The sequence below is a fragment of the Abramis brama genome, assembly GCF_963993115.1.
Source record: "Abramis brama genome assembly, chromosome: 22".
NCBI classification, from domain to species: Eukaryota; Metazoa; Chordata; class Actinopteri; order Cypriniformes; family Leuciscidae; genus Abramis; species Abramis brama.
Genome location: NC_139984.1, coordinates 10,366,322 through 10,391,949, shown reverse-complemented (window position 1 = coordinate 10,391,949; position 25,628 = coordinate 10,366,322). Strand labels below are relative to the sequence as shown.

Genomic DNA, 25,628 nt, shown 5'->3' with positions numbered 1-25,628 from the left:
CCGATGTTTCTGCAATGGGCAGGGAGTGGGACAGAGCCACAGTGTTTACACTTTTCAGGGGATACTACAAACGATTTACTTATAATTGTCTCTGCATATTAAGCTGGAATAAAAGTAAGTATTATAGTAAGTAAGTATTATAGTACTAAAATACAAACTCTTCACCTTTAAGTGCTATTCTGAAATATAAATCAAGCCTCTGCTGCCCTCTGTAGATGACACTCACACTGTTGATCTCATAAGTAAGCTGACAATAAACATTAAGTGACACAAAGCTTTATTAATATAGTTGTATAATTTTAATCCAAGGTCTATTTTTCTGTTGAAAGAACTAACTCAATCAAATAAATGTGTAAAGATCAGGATAGCTAATTTAGTCATAATCATAATTTCAAATCAAAAGGATAGATGCATAAAATAAAACTTCAAATCAAATTCAACAAACCTAACAATATGATTTTCAATTTATCTTTTCAAAGATGATTATTTGATCATATTATATAAATTATAAATCAGACACATGAAGGGAAGGTTGAGGTCATAGCCTAATATGTTTAGGTTTTTATTTTTATTTTTCGTCTCATATCAACTTATTTAATTTATTTTGGAAACATGTACTGTAATCCAAAAACAGGTGAATTTAGGTCAAGCTACTTCACACCGCCCGTCTTATGGTGGCGATAGTGACACTAAAATCACACGTTAAAAACACACTTAACGTCACCGGAAACGCGACTGTTGTTGTTCCGGAAGTGAAGCGTGTTGTCGGTAGCGCAACGATGGCGAGCGCCACAGCGAAGCAACCTGCGAAACCTGGGAGCAAAACCCCGGCCGGAGGAGCCGGAGGCGCCGCGAATGGAGCTCCTGCGATGCCGCTCGCGTCTCCGCTCATGGGGGGCTTGAACAAGAAGAAGAAGCCGTTCCTCGGCATGCCTGCGCCGCTGGGTTACGTGCCCGGTCTGGGCAGAGGGTGAGACACCCGTGCAAATAATCTCCTCAGTCTGATCTCAGTGTAGTCAACGTTACTCATTTGACTGAATAACACTGGCTGTTTTTTTACATTTATATTAGACACCTAAGTTATATAAAGTTATGAACTTTAGGCTATGCTGTTTTGTGTATTATAATGTTTGGTTAATATGTAACTGTTAAAGTCGTTTTGATGTTGTTTTAATGTTATGTTGTAATGTTTATGTTTTGTTTTGTGTTACTCTGTGATTACTAGGGATAAATTATATATATATATATATATATATATATATATATATATATATATATATATATATATATATATAATGACGAGTTCAGATGCAAAAGCCTCTAAGTGCCATCTGAAATTTTCTTCTAGAATAATCATTTTTATCAAGCTTGTTTATTTAAGTTCAATAATTTCACTTAAATGGCAATGCAAATTACCTATTAATTGTCATTTAAGTGAAATTACTTAACTTAAATATACAAGCTTTATAAAAATGATCATTCTAGAAGAAAATTTCAGATGGCACTTAGAGGCTTTTGCATCTGAACTCTTCATATATATATATATAATTTGGTTTTAATAATTTTTCTGAACTTTTTAACATTTTTCTGTGAACCCCAGTTTGAAAACGGCTGTTGTAATGCATTGTGCTCTGCAGTGCCACGGGTTTCACAACGCGGTCTGACATTGGTCCCGCTCGTGATGCCAATGACCCGGTGGACGATCGGCACGCACCCCCTGGGAAGAGGACGGTGGGCGATCAGATGAAGAAGAACCAGGAGGATGATGAAGAGGATCTGAACGACACTAACTATGATGAGGTACATCATTCTGAAGGGAGTCATGTTGACTTGATGTGCAAGATGGGATTGCATGCAAAAATGCAACTTAATAAATATACAAAATTATGTTTATTTATTAGTGGCTTTGTAAGATGTGTTGTTCTGTTTCCTCTAGTTCAACGGCTATGCAGGCAGTCTGTTCTCCAGTGGGCCGTATGAGAAGGACGACGAGGAGGCCGACGCCATCTACGCCGCGCTGGATAAACGGATGGATGAGAGGCGCAAGGAAAGACGGTGAGTGTGGACTTTCTTCTCTCATCAACGCTTGTTGGTTTTTGAGTAGCATCTCTTGGCTCATTTTATTGCTGTATCTGCAGGGAGCTGCGAGAGAAAGACGAGATTGAGAAATACCGTATGGAGCGGCCCAAGATTCAGCAACAGTTCTCAGATCTGAAGGTTTGTGTGGAACGTGGTTGTTATTGAGCTGCTGAATTATGATTATGTATATTTGATTATTTCACAGTTTTTGCTGTATTTTTTTTTTTCCACAAAAAAGCAGCCTTGTTTCAAAAACATTTAAAAAAAAATCCACTTTTGCACCATAGTGTAGCTGTCAACGATAACCCTGTTGCATTGTCTGTGACTTCCAGAGGAAGCTCTCTGAGGTCACAGAGGATGAATGGTTGAGTATTCCTGAGGTGGGTGATGCCAGGAACAAACGTCAGAGGAATCCCCGCTATGAGAAGCTCACGCCTGTGCCAGACAGCTTCTTTGCCAAGCACCTCCAGACCGGAGAGAACCACACCTCTGTTGACCCACTGCAAGGGGTGAGTAACGTTACGACACTGGACACATTGTCTTTAAAGTCCCCCTGTAGTCAATAATTATATCCCTTAAAACCCATATTTAAATTTTTTTTTTCCTCAGGGAAAAAAAAAAATCTTCATACCTTAAAATAGTTTGAATGTAACTCTACACCTTGCCTCATTTGGTATACAGTACAGGTCAAAAGTTTGGAAACATTACGATTTTTTTATATTTTTGAAAGAAGTCTCTAATGCTGCGTTTATTTGATCAAAAATACAGAAAAAAAACAGTAATATTGTGAAATATTATTGCAACTTAAAATAATAGTTTTCTATTTGAATATACTTTAAAAAATAATTTATTCCTGTGATGCAAAGCTGAATTTTCAGCATCATCACTCTTGTGTCTTCAGTGTCACATGTGACATCCAGTCTATTACATGATCCTTTAGAAATCATTCTAATATTCTGATTCATTATGAGTGTTGGAAACAGTTCTGCTGCCTAATATATTTGATGAATAAAAGGTTAAAAAGAACTGCATTTATTCAAAATAAAAAAATATTTTCTAATAATATAAATCTTCTTTACTATCACTTTTTATCAATTTAACACATCCTTGCTGAATAAAAGTATTGATTTATTTAAAAAAAATAAAGAAAAATAAATAAATTACTGACCCCAAATTACTGACCAGTAGTGTATATTGTTGTTACAAAAGATTTCTATTTTTAAAACATTTGCTTTTTTTTTTTTTTTTTTTTTTTTTACTTTTTATTCATCAAAGTATCCTAAAAAAGTATCACAGGTTATGAAAAAATATTAAGCAGCAGAACTGTTTCCATCTTTGATAATGAATCATGTGATAGACTGGAGTAATGATCCTGAAAATTCAGCTTTGCATCACAGAAATAAATGATCATTTAAAGTATAATAAATTGAAAACCAATTATTTTACATTGTTATAATATATCACAATATTAATTTTTTTTCTGTATTTTTGATCAAATAAATGCAGGCTTGATGAGCAGAAGAAACTTCTTTCAAAAACATTAAAAATAGTAATGTTTCCAAACTTTTGACCTGTACTGTACGTGGTTCTATGAATATGCAAATTAGTGATCCTCTCGTTGATGATCATACGTTAACCTGATTGGTTACAAGGCAGTTTGTGACGTCAGAAACACCAGTGATTTCAAACCTTTGATTCACTGCCGTTTTAAGGAGAAAATACTCCGGTGTTGGTGTTGAGTTACGAATTTGCACATGGTTTGTCTTAAAGCATATTAAAAACACTACATAGACATATAAACAACATTAAAAACTTGATTTTCACCACAGAGGGGCCTTTAAGGAAAACTTTAGGAGTAAACTAGAGACAGACTTACTGCATGTTGCCACATTGTGCACTGAATGCAAATTTGTGTTATGTATGAGAAAATTAAATGACCTCTCATTCATAAGGCATATGAATATAACCAGAGCACAATGCATTGCAGTGTGGGATACAGGATTCAATGACCTTGACCGTTTCATTGCAAAATACAAAACAAAAATTCAATTTCTAATTGAGATGCTTCCTTTTTTTAGCAATTTGGTGGGCTGAACACACCCTTCCCAGGGGGCTTGAACACGCCCTACCCAGGAGGCATGACACCCGGTGCTGGAGAGCTGGACATGAGGAAGATCGGACAGGCCAGGAACACACTGATGGACATGAGGCTCAGTCAGGTGACGCACCATAGCATTTTAATTCCATACTTAATTAGTTTGACTTAAAGAAAGCCAAAAGTTTCTTTAGTGACTACATTTACATGCACCCTCATAATGCGATTATAATTAGATTTAGGGAGTATTTTGATTAAACGTTACCTTATGTAAACAAAATACTTCAGGCAAATTGATGTGATTTAGCTCATAGTCGTAGCAACCATAATCGTTGTAAACTTGCTTGTGACTTACACAAATGGCATGTCACGCTCCTGTAGTTATGCACAGATTCATAAAAACGGCGGTAAAGAAGGCATCGCATTTTTGGGCTGCTGAAGAAACTGAGTTCATGTTGACAATGTTGCACATGAATCTAATGCAGTGCATTAATGGTTGAAAGCACATTTTTAGGTGCATCCCTAAAAAAACATTACTGAGGCCATAGACCAAAGAACCGGCAAACTTATCCGTGTGACTTATAAGTTGTCTGTGTTATAGTGTAACTGTTCATTTATAATTAACTACATGTACTTACTGTAGGTTTAGGGTTAGTTGCATGTAATTATGCATAATTTACTTTAGTAACGTGTAACAAAGACACTGTAAAATAAAGTGTTACCATCCTTACTCTGGTTATTGTAAATAATGACTTTATGGGTGAACATGTAAACACAGTCGATGTCTTTGTGTCTCCAGGTGTCTGACTCCGTGAGCGGTCAGACGGTTGTCGATCCTAAAGGATATCTCACCGATCTCAACTCCATGATCCCCACACACGGAGGAGACATCAGGTACTTAGTGTTTTACACATGACCCTCATATCTCGGCTGTTTGTATTGCATTTGGTAAATGTCATTCTGTGTGTGTGCAGTGATATTAAGAAGGCCCGTCTCCTCTTGAAGTCAGTGAGAGAAACAAACCCCCACCACCCCCCCGCCTGGATCGCTTCTGCCCGTCTGGAAGAGGTGACCGGGAAGCTGCAGGTGGCCAGAAACCTGATCATGAAAGGCACTGAGATGTGTCCGAAGGTGAGAGACAAGAGGAGGAAAGAAATAGTCATGTGCGGCTAAATTAAGGCCTTGATATACTCAAGGCGAAGTTCTTTTTCATTCTTTGCTTGTGGGTAAAAGGAACTAGGACAAACCTTTTGCAGCGATAAACTGTTAGCGAACATCCTGATGCTGAAAGCCACGTTTAGATATGTAAATATGTGCTACACACTTTCAAGTGAATCTCTTGAATGAATGATTCAGTGATTAATACATTTAATTCACTCACTTGTCGCCACCTACTGGTGTAACGATGTAATCGATACAATCGTTATTTGAAGCGTCAAGTTACTTTCGGCTTTGATCGCTACCGCACACAAGCTCTATACTACATGCTGGTTTATAGCCGAACTATAAACTCTGTACTTCTGTTATAATTTGAATTTTTGCAACGCATAAATAATAATACTGTGTGGTTGAAAAGAACAACTGTTCTGAACGTCTGAACTGCAGATCTGAATGTTCTCTGTTGTGATCGTTTGTCAAAGGTTTAATAGGCATAGGGTGTCGAGATTGCGATCTTTTAACAATTAATCATGCAGCTCTACAATAAAGCGGCTCTCCAATGTATTCAAGTTTTTATTCATGGTCGTCTGACCTCAATAAACTGAACAGAAGCAATGAACCTGAGTAGATTTCAAAGTCAAGGAAGGAAGAGCCTCAAGAGCCGCACCTTCCTATTAAATAATAGGCCCCCTGAAATAAAAATTTGTGTTTTAGCTTTTAGTATGAATATGTTAGCCTTAAGGTTATGAATAAGCTGGTGTGCTCGAAAACAATGACAAAATTCGTACTTAGGAGATATAAGCATTCAAAACTTAGTCTCTCACTTCTGCTAAAATGGATCACAGATTTGTGTGACATCACTGCGGACTTCAGCTTCTCATCACATATTCTGTCCAATCAAATGCTCTCTAGAATCTAAAGCTCCGCCCCCTGTGCCATAAATACCACCTGGCGAAAGCGACCGTTGACGCGTCACGAAGCATGGGTGAGAGATGCGAGTTCGGTTGCTCAAACGCTCAAGTTTTATTCTGTTTTCCTACTTTACGTTGGTTAAGAATTCAGTTTGTGAGGTAAACTAAACACTATTGGCTATTTGAAAAGGGGGAGGAGCCATTCAATATGTCCCGCCTTAGCTTCTTTCTGTTTCGTCAACGCATCATACAAAGCTGCGCGTTCCAAGGCACTTCAGTGGGCCTTTGAAATTAATTTCTTCGATTTTGCATGAAGTATTTAGAGGCCTTTATAATAATTTAGGTGCTAGAAAACTTGATTAAATTTACAAATGGGTCTCTGGTAATAAAATATAAAAGGGATAATTCACCTAAAAGATGATTGAATCACTTCTGTGGAAGAATGTCAGAATTTTTCAATCTTAATTTTCGATAGAGGATCATCGAAACGACATCAGGTTGAGTAATTGATGACCGAATTTTCGTATTTGGTTAAACTATCCTTTTAAAGTAAAACAGGATAGCCTGACTCTGTGTGTCCTGTAGGGGGTGGTGTGTGTGTGTGTGTGTGCGAGCCATTGAAGTTTTACAGCTTTAGGAATGTTGACAGTGTTGACAGGTTGTTATTACGATAGATTTAGCTTGCAAAATCCACTTCCTAAAATGTTAAATATGGTTCAAGAACAACATAAAAATGTCATGGTAACTGAATTAGGCCATGTTTATGGAAGCTGTGCCTTCAATTTGTCTACTGGTGCTGACTTTGGACTCGGAGAGAAAGGCCTGGAAATGAAACCGTGTCAGGCCCTTTTGCTCTCAGTGTGTGCACAGCTTCATTTATATGTTGGGAAATTCCTGCAGGCTCATTAATCAAAGTTAATAGTTCAGCTTCACATTTCAGCAAAAGAACAGTGACACCCTGGCTGTCCCACTTTGACGAGATCTCTGGGCACGATCAGTACGTTCAGTCGTCAAACACGCCCGTGATGAACAAACATGCTGTTGGCAGCTGATTCATTTTGAGTGCTCATCTCCAGCTTCCTCCAGCATTCTCCAGCTCCTCCTCATTTACTCCTTACGTGCGTGTGAACTATTACAAGTTCGTTCTTTGATTTCTCTTAAAGGCCATGTACGCACTGTAAAGTTTCAGGAGTGACAACCGCGTTTAAATGCAAGATTGAGTCCCATAAATGATCCGTCCATGTGTGTGGACGTGACTCACTCCCGAAACTGTGATGATTGACACCGTTGGTAACTATAGCAACGTTCTGGCATCTCACGTGTTTTGGTATCTGCAATTCGGAACAAAGTAATATTGCAGTGACAAAAGACCTGTTGTGTTTAGCAATTTTAAGAGGCGTCATGTTTTGAATATGAGCGCACTCTTGCAGGGATTGTAGTTTAAAGGGAAAATTCACCCAAATATGAAAATGATCCCATGATTTACTCACCCTCAAGCCATCCTAGGTGTATATGACTATCTTCTTTCAGACAAACACAGAGTTATATTATAAAATATCCTGACTCTTCCAAGCTTTATAATGGGATTGAATGGCGCTCTTGATTTTGAAGCCCAAAAAAACGCATCCATCCATCATACAAAGTCATCCGTACTGCTCCAGGGGGTTAACAAAGGCCTGTTCTCACACTGTGTAGATTTTTTTTGTTATAGCGGTTGTCACTATCTGCATTTTTCAGGAGTCAATGCAGTTGTCATTTCTGTAAATTACTGAAGTGTGCGTGTACAGACCTGGATAAAGCAGTAAAAGGGGAATTGACAACCGAGTTAAACTTCAGTGTTTATTTGGCCAAAGTGTGTTGGGGCCTTTATGATGTTTTGGGTGCAAGAAACCTTGATTAGCTCTATAAATGGGTTGCTGATAATAAAAAATAATAATTAAAAAGTAGAATATGGCCCCTCGAATAGGGATATTTCACAAGATATTTTGAAGAAAGCTGGTAAACAAACCATTTTGGTGATTTCCAATTATGTGGACAGAAACTATTTATGTGTGAGCCATTTTATCCGAATTCTTCGTACAGAGCAGGGCTCCAGTCTGCTACTAAATGCATGAGGAAACTAAATTAACTTTTCTGCAACTTAAAGGCACAGCATGGGATGCAATTTTGAAAAGTCAAACTGTTTGGTTGCCAACATTCTTCAAAATATCATCTTTTGTGTTCAACAGGAGAAAGAAACTCATACAGGTTTAGAATGGCATGAGGGTGAGAAAATGACCATTGAGGCAAATATCCCTGTAAATTGGAACTAATGTATACTAAATACAACAACGAAATGGTTTAATTCAACAAAATATTTTTTAAACTTACTTTTATTTTATGAATCTCTAGGGAGCATTTTGGAAACTAGTAATTTTTTGGCTCCCTCATCATTTTTTATTTTTTTTTCGGAGCCCTGCTGAGGATGTTATCTGTTCTGAGATTGTCTGTTTTTATTTTTTTATTTTTTTTTACAAAGTCACCACCAGCATTTGATAATTTTCACGAAACCTTCTTGGACCCCAGAATTTTTTGTTGAGTGAATATCTGAACATGCAATACATCAAAAGAAAAAAGCCTTTTTTATTATTATTTTTTACCATTTTATTCTTCATGCATTGTATTTTTTATCAACACTTGCATGTGGGTACGTTTCATACAAAACATCATTTGGAACGAAAAGCGGAGAAAAATCTATTTTTTTCAAAGACTACTGTATGTCTGGATTCAGATTCAGGACGATGATCAAAACATAGATGGAGTCCCTCAACACCCCCAAAGCTTCACAGTCGTTTCCTCTTCATGGGTCGACATTTCAGCCAGTTTTGATTTATATGCTGTTTAATGTCTGATGATCGCATTATTTTACATGTGCATAAGCAATGCTTCTATCTCTTGTTTCTGCTCCTTTTTCGCCTGGAGATTCAGTACTCTTTCAGAAGATGTGTTATAGAGCCCCCTACCATATAACAGTGAAAACACGGAAAGCCGGAAATGTCCTTCAATGGCTGGAAAGGGCTAATATAGAGTGCGTTTGTGTATGTATTATCTTCATAGAGTGTGGATGTATGTGTATAATCTGTGGTTTGTGTGTGTTGTCTGTTCAGAGTGAGGATGTTTGGCTAGAAGCCGCCCGGCTGCAGCCTGGAGACACGGCGAAGGCAGTGGTTGCCCAGGCGGTGCGTCACCTCCCTCAGTCTGTGCGCATCTATATCAGAGCGGCTGAGCTAGAGACGGACATCAGGGCCAAGAAACGAGTGCTCAGGAAAGGTCAGTGTCTCTCTTCTATTCCTCTTCAGTTTTCTCTTTCCACAGTCGCCTCCTTTTTTTTTTTTTCTGCCTGCATACCTGTGTGACAGAGACGGATGAATTGTTAGTTATGTTTGAAAGCTCTATCAGTCTCAGCTTGTTAAAACGTCCTGAATCTCCCCCTTATAATAAAAGGTATCTCTAAACAGGCTGGCGGTTCTACTTCATCAATGTCTCTAGCGTGATTATCATGTTAACTCTGTAAAGTAATGTGCTTTAAGTGAAGTAATTAGTGTCTTTGAAAATCCGATGCGCTGTCATTTTAGTTCCAGTTTGATGATTATTCATGATGTGGTTTATATAGTGTTTGCAAAGTAATAGATTTTGTGCTTTCTGGAGAAAATTTCTGAGGTTTTGCTTGCCCATGCAGGTGCCAGGGTGTTATGGGATACTTTAATTACAGGGGTAACCGCTGTATTTCTGCTTTTCCATAAACACCACCTACTGTCAGAGAGTGGATTTGCATTTCCATTCACCCCGTTTTCTTTTTTCTTGTTCAGACCATTATATAACATATATAATTTATAACATTTATGTTATAACATTTTATAAGTAATTTTGTCAACTTATTATTTGAACTCTAACGTTGTTTAAATAAGTTTTTAAGGACATTTTACAGGTTAGGATGTTACGGTAGAGGTCAGTGCTGTTTCAAAACATTGCTTTTCTGTTGTTTTTCTCTGTATGCACCAGACAGATGTCTTTGACGATTGTGCTCGCAATTTGTGTTTGCAGCATCTTGTGCATCATCGTTGTGTTTTTATAACACTGCAAGCTCTCAAGGCAAATATTTAAAAAGCTTATTTTAGCTTGACACATTTGTTTTTATTTCACTGCCTTATTTCTTGTGTTTCTGATCCATATCTATATAAAAGCCTATATAAATAGTATTATGCTCATGTTGTTGGTCAGCTCTGTTTACTCATTTATGCATTATTAAAAATGCATTAATTCAATTCATGCATATTACAGACAATGATCTGAATATATCTCTTCTATGATGAAATTGTTTTTAATTTTTTAATTAAAATTAATTTTTATATTTTTTTTAGGGCCATAAAATCAAACATGTTAAAGTGAACAGTCCTGATATCACAATTAAGAAATAAATCTACATTTAAAGAATGAAATTAAAATTCTAGCTGCAGAATTTTGAACGTACTGTAGCTTATTTAGAGTACACTTAGAAACCCCAGTATGTAGCGTATTACAATATTCAATGCAGGATAAAAAATAAAAAAATGTTTTACTTTTCTCCAGCTGTAAGGCATAGCATGGGATGCAATTTTCAAAAGAAAAAGTCTTTACAACATTGTGTACAAATGTCAATGAAGAATCAAAGATCACTTCTAGATTCCTCAGTTTTTTCTGATACTCAGGTACAGAACCAAATTCTGAAGGTTCAATACAAAAATTATACTTAATACCTCCTAGAGTTTGTAAAAGCTGGCCAAGCAGGAATAAAGACTAAAAAGTAAGGGTCCTAAAATTGAGCCCTGAGGGATACCAGTAGAAACTGGTCCATTATCAGACCTGTATTCGCCTAAAGCAACAAACTGTCTGCGTCCGATCTAATAAGATCTAAATCAGTTTAAAACGGTGCCAGAAATACCAAAAGTTTCAAGACGATTAAGTAAAAGATTGTGGTCCACACAACTTGTTATTTTTATTTCTTAGAGGGAAAAGCAGTGAAACGGTTTTGGTGAATAAAACAGGAAATTATATCATACAGGGGAAAGGTCAGTTGAGATTTCCAAAAATGATGTTTATGAATTATTTCATGAGAAGAAAAAAGAAAATAAAGAAAAGATTAAGTGGAAGGAGACTTCATTGGTAAACCTTAGCACTAGCTGCACTTTTTGTTTAATAAAAAAAATCATATCTATGTACTGTTTTTGTTTAATATCTGCATGTCTCCACAGCTCTGGAAAACGTGTCGAAGTCGGTGCGTTTGTGGAAGACCGCTGTTGAGCTGGAGGAGCCAGAGGATGCAAGAATTATGTTGAGCAGAGCAGTCGAGTGCTGTCCTACCAGTGTCGAGGTACACACACACACACACACACACACACACACACTCTTGTACATCTTTCCTTGTGAGTACAGTCATTGACACAATGCAATCTCTAGCTCCTTACCCCAACCCTACCCATCACCACTAAGTGCCTAACCTGAACCCTTACCCTAAACCTTCCCTTAACCTCATTATAACCTTATCCCTAAAACCAAGTCTTGACCCTCAAACTGGCCTTTAAAGGGGTCTCAGAAAGTGAGGACCATCCAAAATGTGTTAATAATAGCTACAGTAAGGAAAATAAGTATTTGAACACCCTGCTATTTTGCAAGTTCTCCCACTTGGAAATCATGGAGGGGTCTGAAATTGTCATCGTAGGTGCATGTCCACTGTGAGAGACATAATCTAAAAAAAAAAAAATCCAGAAATCACTGAAATGATTTTTTAACTATTTATTTGTATGATACAGCTGCAAATAAGTATTTGAACACCTGTCTATCAGCTAGAATTCTGACCCTCAAAGACCTGTTAGTCTGTCTTTAAAATGTCCACCTCCACTCCATTTATTATCCTAAATTAGATGCACCTGTTTGAGGTCGTTAGCTGCATAAAGACACCTGTCCACCCCATACAATCAGTAAGAATCCAACTACTAACATGGCCAAGACCAAAGAGCTGTCCAAAGACACTAGAGACAAAATTGTACACCTCCACAAGGCTGGAAAGGGCTACGGGGAAATTGCCAAGCAGCTTGGTGAAAAAAGGTCCACTGTTGGAGCAATCATTAGAAAATGGAAGAAGCTAAACATGACTGTCAATCTCCCTCGGACTGGGGCTCCATGCAAGATCTCACCTCGTGGGGTCTCAATGATCCTAAGAAAGGTGAGAAATCAGCCCAGAACTACACGGGAGGAGCTGGTCAATGACCTGAAAAGAGCTGGGACCACCGTTTCCAAGGTTACTGTTGGTAATACACTAAGACGTCATGGTTTGAAATCATGCATGGCACGGAAGGTTCCCCTGCTTAAACCAGCACATGTCAAGACCCGTCTTAAGTTTGCCAATGACCAATTGGATGATCCAGAGGAGTCATGGGAGAAAGTCATGTGGTCAGATGAGACCAAAATAGAACTTTTTGGTCATAATTCCACTAAACGTGTTTGGAGGAAGAAGAATGATGAGTACCATCCCAAGAACACCATCCCTACTGTGAAGCATGGGGGTGGTAGCATCATGCTTTGGGGGTGTTTTTCTGCACATGGGACAGGGCGACTGCACTGTATTAAGGAGAGGATGACCGGGGCCATGTATTGCGAGATTTTGGGGAACAACCTCCTTCCCTCAGTTAGAGCATTGAAGATGGGTCGAGGCTGGGTCTTCCAACATGACAATGACCCGAAGCACACAGCCAGGATAACCAAGGAGTGGCTCTGTAAGAAGCATATCAAGGTTCTGGCGTGGCCTAGCCAGTCTCCAGACCTAAACCCAATAGAGAATCTTTGGAGGGAGCTCAAACTCCGTGTTTCTCAGCGACAGCCCAGAAACCTGACTGATCTAGAGAAGATCTGTGTGGAGGAGTGGGCCAAAATCCCTCCTGCAGTGTGTGCAAACCTGGTGAAAAACTACAGGAAACGTTTGACCTCTGTAATTGCAAACAAAGGCTACTGTACCAAATATTAACATTGATTTTCTCAGGTGTTCAAATACTTATTTGCAGCTGTATCATACAAATAAATAGTTTAAAAATCATACATTGTGATTTCTGGATTATTTTTTTTTAGATTATGTCTCTCACAGTGGACATGCACCTACGATGACAATTTCAGACCCCTCCATGATTTCTAAGTGGGAGAACGTGCAAAATAGCAGGGTGTTCAAATACTTATTTTCCTCACTGTATGTTAATGCAACTGGCCCCTGTTCCTCACAAACATGATTATACAAGTACACACACACCAACACATACTCAAATGGTCCTAATCAGCCAAAACCCATAAACCTGTTTATGGGCCATAAATCAGATTGCTCTAACAGTCTTGTCCTTGTCTCCCGTAGCTCTGGCTGGCTCTGGCCCGGTTAGAAACCTATGAGAATGCCCGTCGCGTTCTGAATAAGGCCCGTGAAAACATTCCCACTGACCGGCATATCTGGATCACCGCTGCCAAGCTGGAGGAGGCCAACGGCAACACACAGATGGTGGAGAAGATCATCGACAGAGCCATCACATCTCTGAGAGCCAACGGCGTGGAGATAAACCGTGAACAATGGATTCAGGTCTGATGAGCTAGATTTCCTGTTTAAGAGGTTCTCTGGCTTTACTAACTACTTGTCATGTATATTTTTCAATGAAAGCTATTATCTGAGGATTTTAATAAAAAAATAAAAAATAAAAAATGCAACAGACATTCCAGTCTGGATTGAGTTAAATTTCTCAGTTAAGCTGTTTTGCCAAATCAGAGAAAAATATTCAGATGCTTCTGCACGCAGGCAATATCAGGCTGTTGATTTGTAACTGATGCCTGTTTTGTGATCCCGTCTCAGGATGCAGAGGAGTGTGATAAGGCTGGCAGCGTGGCCACATGTCAGGCTGTGATCAGAGCTGTGATTGGAATTGGCATTGAAGAGGAGGACTGCAAACACACATGGATGGAGGACGCAGACAGTGTAAACATCCTCTCACCTTCACGCGCCCGCATTCTGTTTTCAATCAGCACCACATATTTGTTTATTACAACCGTTTCCAATCATTTATGATGCTATATTACAAGATTTAATGTCTTTTGTGATGTGATTACTGTGATATCTGATGCTGATTGGCTGTTGTTTTTGCTGTAGTGTGTGTCTCATGGGGCTCTAGAGTGTGCTCGTGCCATCTACGCTCATGCGCTCCAGGTCTTCCCCAGCAAGAAGAGCGTCTGGCTGAGGGCCGCTTACTTTGAGAAGAACAACGGTACACGGTGAGAAATACTCACTTCCTCTTCAGGTCTCACTGGCTGAACTGAATTTCAATCAGCATTCATTGGTTCTGTCCGGGCGTTCGCACACAGGCACTATGGAGACAGGAAGACAACAAGGCCTATTTGTGTTTGCCCACTTGTATTTGTTCTAGTCCATTAGACTTTGATTTAAACTGATTTGAATCTCTTTCTCTCAGAGAGTCGTTGGAGGCTCTGTTGCAGAGGGCCGTTGCTCACTGTCCCAAGGCTGAGGTGTTATGGCTCATGGGTGCTAAATCTAAATGGTTGGCCGGAGATGTTCCTGCAGCCAGAAGTATCCTTGCTTTGGCTTTCCAGGTAAGTGCCGCCCCCGTCGGCTCTTCAAGATCCATTACTACATAATTAGTGGCAGGCGTTTCTATTTTTATTATATATAAATTAACACCATAGCATTGTAATCATGAAGCAACTGCACAACATGCACTTATTTGTACAAAAGTAATTCACTAAATACTTGTAAAGAATAGTGGTGACTGTTGTCTTCACACTTAACTGTCTTTATTTATTTTATTTTATTTTAAAGACATTTTTAATTGACAACAAATAAATAGAAATATGACCATTATTAGATATAAAAAAAATAATTGATGTCATTCTCTAATGCTCACAAAGGCTGTTTATTTATGTATATATAAAATATATACATAAATGTGTGTGTGTGTGTGTGTGTGTGTGTGTGTGTATATATATATATGCATACACACACACACACACACACACACACACATATATAATTTTCTAATTATTATATAATTTTTTTTTAATAAACAGCCTTGGTGAGCATTTGAGAATTCGATAGTAAAAACTGTAATTTTGTGAAATAATATTACAATTTAAAAGAGCTGTTTTCTATTTTAACATATTTTAAAATGTAATTTATTCCTGTGATCAAAGCTGAATTTTCAGCATCATTACTAGGGCTGGGAATCACTGGGTACTTCACGATACGATATGATACGCGATACATTGTTCACAATACCGATAATATCACGATATGGCGATACTGCGATAATCGATATATTATCATTAATAACTCACAATATATCATGTTTTAAGAAATAAAAAGATTTTTTTTTTAATTAGGAAAATGAATCTCCATTTATTTTTTTGGATGAAACACAATAACAAAAACAACTTGTGTCTTATCAGTTGCAACAAAACAGTCACAGACACAATTTTTGTTTTGCTGCAGATGATTTTTTTCACTCGGGAGAAATCGAGTGGGATCGGTGATGCTCGCATGGGCGCGGCTTGCAGCGTGTGAGAGGAATTACAAGCCGAGCCGAGCACGTTACAAGCACCTCCCGACCTCCCGATAATTTTTAAACATGTTTTTTCACCAGCTGTCCCCTATTGCCAAATCATACACAACCACGTCGATGGGGCTATACCTCAGTGGCAGCAACCATACAGCGTGCGCATACACTGTCGTCACTGTCACACACACACACTTTTCTCTCTCTCTCTCCCATTCGCAACATGACGGTTTAGCGCGAAAGCCCACGTGATTGCTGCCGGCTCGGGATAAAATTCATGCAGGACAGTCGTGCCGTGTACCAGCTGCTTTGACGCGATTATCAGTTAAACTGACTCGCAACGTGTGCAATATCTCACGACCTCCCGAGTGTCCGAACTCGCACCGTGTACGCCCGCCCTAACGGCTTTTAAGATCGATACTTGGCAAGAGCGCATCGAGAATCGATCGCGGGAGAAAATATCGCGAGATATCGCCATATCGATATTTTGGCGCACCCCTAATCATTACTCCAGTCTTCAGTGTCACATGATCCTTCAGAAATCATTCTAATATGATGATTTGATGCTCAAGAAACATTTGTTATTATTATCAATGATGAAAACAATTATGCTGCTTAATATTTTTGTGGAAACTGACTTATTTTCATTGTTCTTTAATGAATATAACGTGTAAAAGAACAGCATTTATTTGAAATTTAAATAAATTCTAACATTATAAATGTCTGCACCATCACTTTTGATCAATTTAATGTGTCCTTGCTGAATGAAAGTATTATTTTCTTTTTAAAAAGATACTATTTAAATTGTTTGACAATCAGTGTGGAAAGCGTGGGAGGAAAACATTGCAGATTCAGTGTCATAACTGGTCTAGTCATAACTGAAAGAACACTTAAACCTAACAAAACCTCAAATTAAAGAAGCAGAACAACAAAAAAAAAAAGCTAAAGCTTAACTGCGTATCAGTCCTCTGAGTGCACACTCATTTCCTGAAACTAATCGTTCCACTTTTTGCAGCATTGAAGTGTTCACTGGGATGAAGGCCAGTAAAAACTCATCCCTCCTCTTTCTGTCACTCTCTTTGTGTTAGGCTAACCCCAACAGTGAAGAGATCTGGCTGGCTGCCGTGAAGCTGGAATCGGAGAATAACGAGTACGAGAGAGCACGCAGGCTGCTGGCCAAGGCCCGAAGCAGCGCCCCCACTGCCAGGGTGAGCGGCCCAGTGTTCAGACCAGCCCACTGAGTGTCAGATAGATGTAACTGCTGCTGTGTCATGCTGGGGACACCCATCTGCCGGGAACACACAGTTTCGGTTCTGCAAGTTGTTGTGATTCCTCTTTTATTTTGATTTAAAGAGATAAGCGATGAGATGTAGATGAAGGGTGAGTCACCCTGTAAACGTGCTTGTGCAACAGGGTTTTGAATGTGACACTAGCAGGAAGACTATTTACAAAGGCATGGCTAATGAAAAGAGATTTTTCTGTTTTGCTTGTTTTGTAAGCGTACCATGACGGGTTGGTGCGGTGGAAAGGCTAAATTTAAGTGAATCTGTGAGGCAGCACATGCACATGTCAGCCGAGATGAGGTTAAACTTAATAAACCTAGATATTAACCTAGCAACTTAATATACCTAAAAAGAACCAGTGATACCTTGCCTCATGTTAGGCATCATGTAAAGGGTTGATTTGAATCTTTGCCGAATGTGTGACTGATTTACATTTCAATTAAACTTAAAATAGAAGGAAAAAAATTATATATATATATATATATATATATATATATATATATATATATATATATATATATATATATATATATATATATTATAATATATATATTATAATATATATATTATAATTATTATAGTTTTTAAAAAAAATAATTATTATAGTTTTTTTTTTAAATAAACAGCCTTGATGAGCATTAGAGAATATATATATATATATATATATATATATATATATATATATATATATATATATATATATAAAAATTTGGTATATATCATCACATGCAGTTTGCTAGATTAAGGGGCTGACACAGCTTACCCACTGACTCATTTTACCCCACTCTCATAAAAATAAAAAATAAAAAGCTGTTTTAGACTTGGCTTGAAATTTCCATAAAAGATTTAAGCGTTGAGACATGACTTCAACTTGGACTTGAAAAATATGGACTCCGCGTCGGAGAGTTATGAACGTGTGCGTGTCACTGTGTTGGTGACTTTGCACAGTATTGTTTTTACACGATAACTACACAAATGTGGTTAGGGATTATGTCAAATGAGTTCATTAAGTGGATTGGTAAGCAGCTCACAGCAGATGTGACAGAAGTACTGTGGGATTTTTGGGAGGAAATAGAGAATAGAAGGTGCTAGAATAGCCTCCTGCCTGGGCTTGTTTAACTTCTGGCTCCAGTAAAGAGTGTCAGCATCTATACAAATATCCAAGGATCAAATGTACCTCGAGCACTTGGCAGGATTCCTCATAAGTGCTAATGTTATCAAAAAAAACAAACAACCCGCAATTTATGATTTCCTGCACCTATGGAAACTAGCCATGTGAGCTTCATACGGGAAAGGCATTATGAAAATCTCCCTGGCTATTTTTTCACACTTACAGACACTATGCGTTTCACACACCCTCAAAAGTCATGTTCAAAATGACACCTACATCAGAGAGACTTTAAAGACTGTTAAAAAGCATTATATGAGTTGTCATAACTGCTTTCTGTGTTATTTGTAGGTGTTTATGAAGTCGGTGAAGCTGGAGTGGGTGCTGGGTAATATTGAAGCAGCACAGGAGTTGTGTACAGAGGCCCTAAAGCACTATGAGGATTTCCCCAAACTCTGGATGATGAGAGGACAGATCGAGGAACAGTCAGAGAGCATCGACAAAGCAAGAGAGGCCTACAACCAGGGAGTACGTTTTGGGGATGCTTTACCATAATTTAACCTTTTAGAGTGAAGGTTTTCAAGTAATGCAAAACCCAAGTCCAAATAATATTAAGAACAAACTTGTTTTTTCAGTGAAAATGTGTAAAAAAAGGTGTCATTGTCATATTGTTCTTCTTATGTATCCGTTCAGCTGAAGAAGTGCCCTCATTCCATGTCATTATGGGTCCTCCTGTCTCGGCTGGAGGAGAGAGTTGGGCAGCTCACGCGTGCTCGAGCCATCTTGGAGAAAGCACGCCTCAAGAATCCACAAAGCCCTGAGCTTTGGTAAGAAACCGCGCCAGAGGTTCTTGCACTTCAGTATAAAGCCCATATCAAAATGTAAAAAAGGAATAATGAGTCTACAGATTCGTTACTGACTAAATTCATATGCAGGTAGCAAAATTATATATTCTTCTAAGGCTCTGCTCATTAATATTACTTCAGTTGGTCTGACGTTGCCACATAATGGCCAGAGTGACACCAAACCAACAGTCGGGCAATTTCGGGCCATTGTTGAGCGTCTTGTCAGCTCAGTTTTTTTGGCAATAGTTGGACCCCTGTCTTGCTTTTGTATATGAGTAAGCATGTCAGCAGCGAAGCCCGTTGGTGAGAGAGGTCACTGACTGGCTGTTCAGGTAGCGAATCAGTGCTCAAGAAAAACACAAGTGACAAAGGCAAGCAAATTACTTCATCTCATCTGTCATCTGAGCATTAACCAATATGCAAATATTTTCAAAATGACATGGTTGTCTGGAATGAAAAAAGTGATGACCAACTGATCAATATGATTAATTGCTGCTTTGTATATCCGTAGCGCTGAATAACGAATATAGACTACTGTCACCTGCTGGCAAGGAGAGTTATTTATCTCTCGCAGGCTCAAAACGTAAGCGCTGAATAACGAATATAGACTACTGCCACCTGCTGGCAAGGAGAGTTATTTATCTCTCGCAGGCTCAAAACGTAAGCGCTGAATAACGAATATAGACTACTGCCACCTGCTGGCAAGGAGAGTTATTTATCTCTCGCAGGCTCAAAACGTAAGCGCTTAATTACGAATTTAGACTACTGCCACCTGCTGGCAAGGAGAGTTATTTATCTCTCGCAGGCTCAAAACGTAAGCGCTTCGTTACGAATATAGACTACTGTCACCTGCTGGCAAGGAGAGTTATTTATCTCTCGCAGGCTCAAAACGTAAGCGCTTCGTTATGAATATAGACTACTGCCACCTGCTGGCAAGGAGAGTTATTTATCTCTCGCAGGCTCAAAACGTAAGCGCTTAATTACGAATTTAGACTACTGCCACCTGCTGGCAAGGAGAGTTATTTATCTCTCGCAGGCTCAAAACGTAAGCGCTGAATAACGAATTTAGACCACTGCCACCTGCTGGCAAGGAGAGTTATTTATCTCTCGCAGGCTCAAAACGTAAGCGCTGAATAACGAATATAGACTACTGCCACCTGCTGGCAAGGAGAGTTATTTATCTCTCGCAGGCTCAAAACGTAAGCGCTTCGTTACGAATATAGACTACTGCCACCTGCTGGCAAGGAGAGTTATTTATCTCTCGCAGGCTCAAAACGTAAGCGCTTCGTTACGAATATAGACTACTGCCACCTGCTGGCAAGGAGAGTTATTTATCTCTCGCAGGCTCAAAACGTAAGCGCTGAATAACGAATTTAGACCACTGCCACCTGCTGGCAAGGAGAGTTATTTATCTCTCGCAGGCTCAAAACGTAAGCGCTTAATTACGAATATAGACTACTGTCACCTGCTGGCAAGGAGAGTTATTTATCTCTCGCAGGCTCAAAACGTAAGCGCTTAATTACGAATATAGACTACTGTCACCTGCTGGCAAGGAGAGTTATTTATCTCTCGCAGGCTCAAAACGTAAGCGCTTCGTTACGAATATAGACTACTGCCACCTGCTGGCAAGGAGAGTTATTTATCTCTCGCAGGCTCAAAACGTAAGCGCTGAATAACGAATTTAGACCACTGCCACCTGCTGGCAAGGAGAGTTATTTATCTCTCGCAGGCTCAAAACGTAAGCGCTTAGTTACGAATATAGACTACTGTCACCTGCTGGCAAGGAGAGTTATTTATCTCTCGCAGGCTCAAAACGTAAGCGCTGAGTAACGAATATAGACTACTGTCACCTGCTGGCAAGGAGAGTTATTTATCTCTCACAGGCTCAAAACGTAAGCGCTTAGTTACGAATATAGACTACTGTCACCTGCTGGCAAGGAGAGTTATTTATCTCTCGCAGGCTCAAAACGTAAGCGCTTCGTTACGAATATAGACTACTGTCACCTGCTGGCAAGGAGAGTTATTTATCTCTCGCAGGCTCAAAACGTAAGCGCTGAGTAACGAATATAGACTACTGTCACCTGCTGGCAAGGAGAGTTATTTATCTCTCGCAGGCTCAAAACGTAAGCGCTTAGTTACGAATATAGACTACTGTCACCTGCTGGCAAGGAGAGTTATTTATCTCTCGCAGGCTCAAAACGTAAGCGCTGAGTAACGAATATAGACTACTGTCACCTGCTGGCAAGGAGAGTTATTTATCTCTCGCAGGCTCAAAACGTAAGCGCTGAGTAACGAATATAGACTACTGTCACCTGCTGGCAAGGAGAGTTATTTATCTCTCACAGGCTCAAAACGTAAGCGCTTCGTTACGAATATAGACTACTGTCACCTGCTGGCAAGGAGAGTTATTTATCTCTCACAGGCTCAAAACGTAAGCGCTTCGTTACGAATATAGACTACTGTCACCTGCTGGCAAGGAGAGTTATTTATCTCTCGCAGGCTCAAAACGTAAGCGCTGAGTAACGAATATAGACTACTGTCACCTGCTGGCAAGGAGAGTTATTTATCTCTCGCAGGCTCAAAACGTAAGCGCTGAGTAACGAATATAGACTACTGTCACCTGCTGGCAAGGAGAGTTATTTATCTCTCACAGGCTCAAAACGTAAGCGCTTAGTTACGAATATAGACTACTGTCACCTGCTGGCAAGGAGAGTTATTTATCTCTCGCAGGCTCAAAACGTAAGCGCTTCGTTACGAATATAGACTACTGTCACCTGCTGGCAAGGAGAGTTATTTATCTCTCGCAGGCTCAAAACGTAAGCGCTGAGTAACGAATATAGACTACTGTCACCTGCTGGCAAGGAGAGTTATTTATCTCTCGCAGGCTCAAAACGTAAGCGCTTCGTTACGAATATAGACTACTGTCACCTGCTGGCAAGGAGAGTTATTTATCTCTCGCAGGCTCAAAACGTAAGCGCTGAGTAACGAATATAGACTACTGTCACCTGCTGGCAAGGAGAGTTATTTATCTCTCGCAGGCTCAAAACGTAAGCGCTTAGTTACGAATATAGACTACTGTCACCTGCTGGCAAGGAGAGTTATTTATCTCTCACAGGCTCAAAACGTAAGCGCTTCGTTACGAATATAGACTACTGTCACCTGCTGGCAAGGAGAGTTATTTATCTCTCGCAGGCTCAAAACGTAAGCGCTGAGTAACGAATATAGACTACTGTCACCTGCTGGCAAGGAGAGTTATTTATCTCTCACAGGCTCAAAACGTAAGCGCTTAGTTACGAAAATAGACTACTGTCACCTGCTGGTATGGAGAGTTATTTCCTCTCACGCTGGTGTAAAACATACGGCTAGTTGGACGTTGACTGTAGTCTTTGCAGTGTATTCAAACGCAACTTTTGATTCAGGCGCAATTTGACACCAATCTTTAATTAATGTGTCTGGGCCTTAAAATTCAATGAGCATCTAGTCACAGGACCTATTTAATATTTACAAGCAATGCCTTTGCTGTAGCGGGATTCATCAGTTTAACAGTTGCCCAGCAACTAATTACTAATCCTGGCCTTTCAGTTTTCAAACTTAATAGGTGAATATTATGTTACCTAATTGATATTCATAAGCTGAGGCATGAACTTGGATCCAATGAGGACTCATCGAAAAACGGCAGAACTTTTTGTTCAAGGCTACATGCAGTTGTTTCATTTTAATTTCTTAATAGTTGTATGACTCACCAAAATAATAGTAGGTGATTTTCATCTCAATTTCTCTAGGCTGGAGTCTGTCCGACTTGAATACAGAGCGGGATTGAAAAACATCGCCAACACACTCATGGCCAAAGCCCTTCAGGAGTGTCCTAACTCTGGTAAGCCATGCCTTTCACCCATGAACAGATTCTTCAAGAGCCACTGCACAATATCACACCTCAACACTCACTTCTTCCTGTTAGGTATCCTCTGGGCCGAAGCAGTGTTTTTGGAGGCCAGACCTCAGCGCAAGACCAAGAGTGTTGACGCACTGAAAAAGTGTGAACATGATCCTCACGTACTTCTGGCTGTGGCCAAGTAAGGCCAAAATTCTCCTGAACCCTAAATTCCAGTTTGCCCACCCACATTCCTCCTGGGTTTTTTTTTCTTTTATCTACAAGAACAGGCTAACCTTTTCAGTTGCATTTATGCCATATCTGTGTTTGTGCACTGTGTGCAGATTGTTCTGGAGTGAGAGAAAGATAACGAAGGCGAGAGAGTGGTTCCTGCGGACGGTAAAGATTGAACCAGACTTGGGTGACACCTGGGGATTCTTCTACAAGTTTGAGCTTCAGCATGGGACAGAAGTAAGCATTCAGTCACATTATTACATTAATGTGTTCTTCAGGACCTGTTTTATTCTCCGATCTTTTTGTGTGTGTGTGATGCAATGATTGTAAATTACATTTTTAAAGAAATAGTTCATGCAAAAATAAAAAATTATATCGTCATTTACTCACCTGTTCCACACCTGTACCTGTAACTTTCTTTCTTCTGTGGAACATAACGGAAGAGATTTTGAAGGCTGTGCTGCTTGTTGCTCCCTTTTGAGGGAACTCGCACTGTGTCGGTAAGGACACGTTGGGCAGTGTAACGCGTCTGAAGTACGTATGGAACTAATCCAATCCTGATTGGTGTTGCGTCATGACATAGCGTGTGACGGAAGCTACAAAGGGATGTCGCCACACAACAGAGTTAGCTTTCGCTCTTCATCAAGCGCTCTGTGTTGTGTGAAGTATCTATTTGGTGTTTGTCATAAAGCATTTGTTTCAAAAGAAAAATAATGGCGGGAGAATAGTTCAAGCGGTGTGCATCCCTGCTCGAGATGCATTACGGGTGGGGACACACACAAGCTTTGTGTGCACTGTTTGGGAGAACAGCATGCCCATGCAGCCCTCGAGGGGGTGTCAGGATGCCGACCTGGGAAGGGCTATCAATGGCCCCTTTCGAACCCTTGGAGTCAGCTTCCGCTAAGAACCTAACGCTCAAGGTTGCTTTTCTCCTGGCTATTACATCCCTCAAAAGAGTAGAATACATCCCCCCTTTCTATCTCTCCAACGTGTCTCGTTAAAGCTATTAAAGAGTTAAAGCTATCTTGCATCCCAGACCTGGCTCTGTGCCAATGGTCCCTTCTAGCATGGCACGGTCCACGGTTCTGCAGGCTTTTTATCCCCCACCTCATGTGGCGGTGGAAGAAGAGAGACTTCATCTGCTCTGTCCTGTCAGTGCATTGAGTATCGACATTCGGAAGTCGTCTCAGTGAAGGAAGTCAGATCAGTTGTTGGTGTGTTTCAGGTCACCCAGGAAAGAGTTTCCCGCCTCTAAGCAGACCATTAGTAACTTGATAGTTCAGGCAATTGCTTTGGCCTATCAGGTGCGTGGTTTACCTTCACCTTTGGCCTTGAGGGCTCATTCTACAAGAAGCATGGCATCTTCTAGAGCCCTCCTCTCAGGGGCCCCCATTCAGGAGATCTGATATGTGGCTGTCTGGGCTAGCCCACATACCTTCAATAGGTTCAACAGTCTGCACCTTCACCTGCAGTCCTCTCATCCTAAGTTGAGCCTGATACAGCTTCACACTGGGTTCGTTGTGGCATAATGCGTATTCGTTCCCCAAATTGTCGTTTCCGACGCAGTGCGAGTTCCCTCGAAGGGGAACGTCTCAGGTTAAGGAAATGAGACGCTGCGTCCCTTTGCCATGCCTCCCCTGCCTGGGAGCGGCTTGCTTCAATCGCAGAAGCTAACTCTGTTGTGTGGCTTCCGTGTATGCCGTCACACACTGCGTCATGACACAACACCAATCAGGATTGGATTAGTTCCACACGTACTTTAGACACGTTACACTGAGGGGCGCTCCCCAAAGTGTCGTTACCGACACAGTGTCTTGCTCCCTTCTCAGGGAACAAGGGTTACAGTCGTAACCCGAGACGTGTCCAATCAGTTGGACTGGTGAATCCAGGTCTTGTGTGAGATCTCATCTCCTTACTCTGGTGTTCTCTCCCTCAGGAGCAACAGCAGGAGGTAAAGAAACGCTGTGAGAATGCAGAGCCGCGGCACGGCGAGCTGTGGTGTGCCGAATCCAAGCACATTCTCAACTGGCAGAAGAACATCGGAGAGATCCTGGTCCTCGTGGCTGCAAAGATCAAAAACACCTTCTAAACTGTGGGACTAATATCAGATACACAAATCTGAGCATGTTTGGTTTAGCAAATAATGTTGTTTTTGAGTCTGTGGATTTTTTATTTTATTTTTAATGCCTATTTTTCCACTTTAAGTGTGTTTGTCTTTCTGGAACAGTGATGATTCAGGGCTGTTTCCGTTACACATGCTGTTATGTTCAGGGTGATGTAAAGTCTAGTCACACCCAGAGATTGATAGAGAGTACATTTTGAACATTAATTGCCAGAACAATGTCATACCCTCTTATTCTGCTTGTCATTATGCGTATGTGTAAATGTGCTGCTTGATTATCAGAAAATAAAAGAAGTCTGATCTGTTTCAGA

General features: G+C 40.0%; 1 protein-coding gene across 1 annotated transcript; it reads left to right on the top strand.

The window, feature by feature from the left end:
- The first annotated feature begins 734 nt into the window (after positions 1-734).
- On the top strand, positions 735-25,628 carry prpf6 (PRP6 pre-mRNA processing factor 6 homolog). Its single transcript, XM_084099224.1, has 21 exons — positions 735-970; positions 1,638-1,800; positions 1,937-2,055; positions 2,139-2,217; positions 2,412-2,588; positions 4,158-4,298; positions 4,974-5,068; positions 5,149-5,305; positions 9,390-9,552; positions 11,514-11,632; positions 13,658-13,876; positions 14,144-14,266; positions 14,438-14,559; positions 14,757-14,895; positions 16,943-17,062; positions 18,597-18,773; positions 18,939-19,072; positions 22,873-22,964; positions 23,049-23,163; positions 23,306-23,432; positions 25,132-25,628. Exons 1-21 carry the CDS (start codon positions 780-782, stop codon positions 25,282-25,284), a joined length of 2,925 nt encoding a protein of 974 aa, XP_083955350.1. The 5' UTR covers positions 735-779; the 3' UTR covers positions 25,285-25,628.

Bases quoted from the DNA above. Each gene is read 5' to 3' on its own strand.
- prpf6 (XM_084099224.1), top strand. From the start codon at position 780: ATGGCGAGCGCCACAGCGAAGCAACCTGCGAAACCTGGGAGCAAAACC. The intron at 1,801-1,936 runs GTACATCATTCT...TGTTTCCTCTAG, and splicing joins ACGACACTAACTATGATGAG to TTCAACGGCTATGCAGGCAG. The intron at 2,056-2,138 runs GTGAGTGTGGAC...CTGTATCTGCAG, and splicing joins GAGAGGCGCAAGGAAAGACG to GGAGCTGCGAGAGAAAGACG.